The following is a 6000-nucleotide window of genomic DNA, read 5'->3' on the forward strand; positions in this document are numbered from 1 at the left end:
TGAAAAGCAAAGGAATTATGGTAAAAATAGAAATGAAAGTAAAAAGAAGATTGTTGAAGATTTAAGATAGGTGAGTACGAAAATGAAAGAAACTATTTGAAATAAAATAAAAAATAATATATAATCAAACGGGAAATGAAAGGGGTGGTTGCAAGGATAATGTTGATACATTTAGCAGAATTTATAAAGCAAAGCCTCTATAATGACTGATATAACAATGGATATATATCATTGAAAAGAATGTCTAGGTATCCTCAAATAAACTAGTTTTTTTATTATTAGATTCTTGAAAGTAATAATTTGAATAGGCTACAGACTGTAAATTAAGAAATTATTGATATTAATAGATAAAATTGCTAATACAATAAAAAGATAAGGAAATATTGATAAACAACTCAATCAAAATAAAATACTTTTGCTAATGGCAAGAACAACTAAATTAGAGCCGTTACATATCCTACTAGCGTTGTTTACTACTACTGCCAAGTGTCAATTAAAAAGTTATTTACAAAAATATTTTTTTTGTCACTTTTTTGTGACAAATACTTGGGAAATAAACTAACTGAAGGACAGCTAAATATGTCAGATAGGTGTTGCAGCTCAGAAATAAGTAATGCTGTGAGGTTGGAAGGTAATAAATAGTATTAAACTGATAATTGCAAGCATTTGTTAGAAAAGTATGATGTAAACTTAACATCGACATTGGTGAATATATGCAACTGAAGATATGTTAGAGGAATAATGTCCTAATTTAAGCTAAGGCTGTTATAATATGGCTAAGGATATAGCAGCTTAGGCTAGTTCGTCCCCTATGTCTTGGCCTTGTCTACTTCAAACGATTTCTTGGATAGATTTGCTTAAGCAAGGGCGGGTTGCTAAGTAGCTTGTGTTATCTGTCAAAAGTCCTAAATGATATTACCCAAAATTATCCACTGCAGTGCGGCCTCAGTTCCAGGCCATAAGGGGTTACTGAAGTCGCCAGAGTAATCACTTGCCGGTGTGATGGTCTAAACGATCCCCGGTCTCAGAATTCTCCTTGCTAATCTGCGTATGCGCGAACATTACCGTTTGCTAGTGCATACAAGGTTGATGTTTTATTTTCCTGTAATGTTAGCGTGCGCAGCTCAACATTACTGCTTGCCAGTACATACGAGCTTGATGTTTTATTTTCATGCGAGCGAAGCGAGCTAATGGCGGAAAAGAACCATTATACAATGTCAAGGAGAATTCTGAGATCAGGGGATCGTTCAGACCGTCACACCGGCAAAAGCTTAGTTATTCTTACCAGTGGGAGAGCACTTGTCAGCGTGGAACGTAGACAGTTATTAGGAAGTCTGGAGCCTTTGTATATCAGCGGCCGGTTCCTCCAGCGAGCATAAAGTATGGACACCAGCTAAACTAAACTTCCCCCTCCTATCCTAACCTACAAGCCATGTCCTTACCTACTTACCTAACGGGGGGCTAACGTCCCCCTGCGACCACCCCCTTACACTGCTGTATTCTTAGTCAGTCGTCATCATACATGTGGGTGGCAGCTATCATACATACACCTCGGAAGTCTTTTCATTATCTGGAAGGAATTGGGGTAAGATTGCAGAAGTAGCCAACAACTCCATCAGAGAAATTATGTGTTTTTGGTGTATTTTTACATGTTTTGAATGAATTAAAGAATGATGTCTCCCTGAAATCTATCTATTACTGGCCCTAGGTGCTAACCTATTGAGGAAGATTGACACCCCAATCTACCTGACTAAGCACATCATATTATCAATCAGATAGAGAGTGAAGCACAGGGGTACATCATAACCTAACCTATCCTAGGGCTGGTACCCAATCTATCCTAAATCAAACCATTGTTCTCTAGTCTTAGGTAGTGCCATAGCCTCTGTACCATGGTCTTACACTGTCTTGGGTTAGAGTTCTCTTGCCTGAGGGTACACTCGGGCATACTATTCTATCTTATTTCTCTTTCTCTTGTTTTTGTTAGTTTTAATAGGTTATTCAAGAAATATTTATTTTAATGTTACTATTCTTAAGATATTTTATTTTTCCTCGTTTCCTTTCCACACTGGGCTATTTTTTCTGTTGGGCTTATAGCATCTTGCTTTTCCACCTAGGGTTGTAGCTTAGCAAGTAATGAAAATAATAATGGTAACTGAATCTTGTTTCGCCATAAAAAGTAAAAACTTGTGCTTTATTATTAAAGTAATGTGAAATTTCATTATATTCAACTGGATATGTCAGTATAGCCACTGAATCTCGACAATAAAGTAATCATTCATATTCCAATAACCAAGACTCCAAAACTTGAAGTATTTCCAGGACGGGAGATTCTGCTTTGTTTAATTTTGGATTGTATACTCACCTCTATAGTAAAAAAAAAAATATATACGACTTGTTCAAAACAAGAGATTGTGTGTATGGAAGCATTAAAATATTTTTTTTATTTTTTTCTGATAACTTCATTTATATTTTTACAATTTAGTTTACAGTATATCATTAGACAAAAATAATATATAACCGTGAAAATAAATGAGCTCTCAATATATGAGGAAAATCTATCCAATAAATTTCAATGAGAAATTTTCCCAGGGTCTTTGAAATTAATTTATCTTGCTTCATTAGACATTTGCCAATAAATGATGCTGTTTATTTACTATATGTTAATTAATATGATGATCGTATTTTCAGATTTCAAGAGTACAAGGGTTATAATTCAAGAGTGCAGCAGTGAAGCATTTCTGAAAATGATATCTACCGGCAAAATGTATGCCACCTTAGCAGTACCAGCCAAACTCGGCTGAATCCCTCATCAGGCTGGGGGGAGCAAAGAGAGGAAGGATCCTCTTTTGTTCCTTGTTTGATGTCAGCTACCCCCCATAATTGGGGGAAGTGCCTTGGCAAACAGATAGAATAGAAAAAGTATGCGAGGCATGAAAGGACAAATACCAATTACAGAAAAACTATACGATTCCTCATTCTCATGACAAGACATAGCGATCAAGATGAATGAGGAGGAGGGCATCCATCAAATTGGAAAAAGAAATACTTTCCAAAAGATCCTCAATGTTCTCGATTGCGAAAGAGGAGACGAAGGCAAGCCACATGCTTGTCACATTTGTGGAAGAAGCTTCACTCTCAAGGCTTTCCTAAAGACACATTTACTGAAGCACGCTCCAGCCGTCCCATATGATTGCCCTGTGTGTGGAAGAGTTTTTGGAATGAAGTGTCATTTTATAAACCACATAAAAAACCATCAAAATGAAGTTATGTTTGGCGACTCGGATGACAGCGATAGCTTAAGTGTAATAGCTACTACCTCACTTGTTCACAACAAAATAAGTGAAGACATTTCTTGTGGTAATAAAAATGTAGCTGTAGGTTTAGAGGAGAATAGAACAGAATGTAAAGGGGACAATTTACCATTTTATACTGTGGAAAATCCTGAAGAATCTGTGGTAGTGGAGGACAGGACTGATTGGACTATGAGTTCAGGTAAATTTTCTAGTAGGAGTGGTCTCTTTGTTTGTTCACTTTGCAAAGATACATTCTCATCAGAAAACTCGCTGAGAATGCACCGTGAGACGATGACACACCAGTGCAGAAAGTGTGAGAAATTTTACGTCTCGTGCCTCAGTCGTAAGCTTCATGAGAAATTCCACGACTTGAGAATCATTTGTGAAGTATGCAACAAGGTATTCACCTCGAAGCAAAGTTTGAGAAAGCACGAATTAGTCCACGCTGGGGAGCAGAAATGTCTGATGTGTAAAATGAGTTTCAAAAATAAGAGAATACTCAGACTGCATGTGAATGAAAAGCACAACGAAAGTAAGGTGGTAAGGTGTAAGGAGTGTGGCCAGGGATTTAAACGAAGCGAGCTAAGTCAGCACAAGCTGGTTCACAGGGGGGAAAAGACTTACCGGTGTGAAGATTGTGGTTCTGCCTTCAATGCATTGTATAAGTTTAAAAATCACTTAAAGTTTCATAAGCATAATAAAGAAAAATGGAAATGTAACATTTGTGGGAGGGAATTAACAACAAAGTACGGATTAGAGACTCACATACTGACACACACGGGCGAGCGAAAATGCACATTATGTGGAGTTAAGCAGTTGAATGAAATCTGTCTGAAAAGACACATTGCAAATGTCCATGAGGGAAAAGCCGTGGACAAAAAGAGCGATAAAAAAGTGCAGTGTTACGTTTGCGGCAATATGTACGTCAAGTGTTACATGGAGACTCATTTGAAAATTCATGCAGGTCAGAGAGATATTCCTTGCCCTCAGTGTGAGAAGAAATTCGTATCCAAAACTAATTTAAGAGAACACCTAAGCAGTCACAGTGTTGCAAAGAATTACCGCTGCGGTGACTGCGGCAAAAGGTTCGTCACCAAAAAGTCTCTTAGGATTCATTTCAGGAAACACACTGGAGAAACGCCTTATAAATGTTCTGTTTGCTCAAAGACTTTTGTCACTTCCTGGACTCTGAAAAACCACCTGAGATTACACGACATTGAAAAAGCGTTTTCTTGTGAGCTCTGTGGGAAAAAGTTCAGTCAGAAGAAGTCCTTATTATCCCACTATGCTGGAGAAGTTCATTCGAAGGAGGAACTGCAGCAGTTAGACTCGGAAACTTTAAATTCTATCGGCAAGAAGTATGTGTGTTCAGTCTGTGGAAGAAATTGCTTTGAGAAGACAAGGTTAACTCTTCACATGAGAACTCACACTGGAGAAAGGCCCTTCAAATGCCGCGACTGCAGCCAAACATTCCGAGCCGAATCAGCTCTCAAGATTCACCAGAAGTTGCACAGGAAAGAGCAGTACGAGTGCAGCATTTGCAAGAGGCCGTTCCTTCGCCAGTCTCAGGCAAAGGTACACGAACTTCTTCACGATGGCCAGAAACCTCACGTGTGTGCTACGTGTGGAAAAAGATTTTCCAAGAAAAGTAGTTTGAAGGTACACAATGAACGACATGCTGCAGAGCAAGTCTATGTATGCACTGCCTGTAATCGGGTGTTTGTTACAATGTCCAAATATAAAACTCATCTGAAATTCTGTTCGGATAGAATGGATGGACCGTCTCCAATTATCAAGTGTGCCAAGTTGAAATCCTCTACAATGGAGAACGTTGGAGTTAAGCGGGCCGAGAAAAAGAAAGAAGTTAAAGGACTAAAGAGTTCTTTTGAAGAAGGTGTGCAATCTATTGAATGTTTTGAATGCTCCAGCCCATCTGAAGATTTGGACTGCCTCAAGGATGAACTCGTTCTTGAAATTGATCCAATTGAATTTTAGGGGTAAAGTTAATACAGCACAGCAATAAAGGTACTGAATTCAATTTTGGTGGGCAATTTATGCTATGTGCTAGTGATATTTGGAATTATATTTCATTTGTACTTACGTTACAGTTTTGTATTTTATGTGTGAGCATTCACGAGGCAGTGTCTTCAAGATTAGGATTTGTTGGTCTATTTTGGAGAAATATATAATTTTTATGCTTTGTACATATTGAGTGGTATCTATCCTTGAAGTTTTATCTTAACATTATAAACCTAATAGAAAAAAATACTTCAGAGATAATGGGTTCTTATAAATCTATACTGTACAGTACATAAGTAAAAACATACTATTTATATTTATGGGTTATTTCAAGTTAGTGTAATGAAAACTGTTCTTACTTGGCTATTGTTCCTACGCAAATGTACAAACCCTCGTCCTTTCATTAGGGAGATCACTTTGGTGCAAGCTGGAATTGGTCTATTCAATTATGCATTGATTGCTGTGCTGTTTGCTCGTATCTGATTACCTCTCTTTCAGCTGTTGATTCTTTTTCTTTTGCTTGTGTTGTTGATGATGGAATAGAAACAGTAAATTCATATCTGCCAAGGGAAGGGTGGGTGCTGCAACCACTTCATGGCTTTGTATCAGGGGCATGTCTGTTCACAGATCTCTTGTGCAGTGGCAGGCATATGCTCTGAAGGGGAAGAAGCTCTCTAGGCCTTCG

The 6000-nt window shown here is 37.9% G+C and overlaps 1 protein-coding gene across 1 annotated transcript; it reads left to right on the forward strand.

Annotated features, from left to right (window-relative positions):
- Positions 1–489: 489 nt before the first annotated feature.
- On the forward strand, positions 490–5470 carry LOC137648875 (zinc finger protein 665-like). Its single transcript, XM_068382047.1, has 2 exons — positions 490–631; positions 2692–5470. The coding sequence occupies exon 2, from the start codon at positions 3006–3008 to the stop codon at positions 5289–5291; it is 2286 nt and encodes a 761-aa protein (XP_068238148.1). The 5' UTR covers positions 490–631; positions 2692–3005; the 3' UTR covers positions 5292–5470.
- The last annotated feature ends 530 nt before the right edge of the window (positions 5471–6000 follow it).

The sequence above is a fragment of the Palaemon carinicauda genome, chromosome 10 (assembly GCF_036898095.1).
Source record: "Palaemon carinicauda isolate YSFRI2023 chromosome 10, ASM3689809v2, whole genome shotgun sequence".
Classification (NCBI taxonomy): Eukaryota; Metazoa; Arthropoda; class Malacostraca; order Decapoda; family Palaemonidae; genus Palaemon; species Palaemon carinicauda.

What these genes read in the sequence shown, in the direction of transcription:
- LOC137648875 (XM_068382047.1), top strand. Translation starts at nt 3,006, where the DNA reads ATGAATGAGGAGGAGGGCATCCATCAAATTGGAAAAAGAAATACTTTC.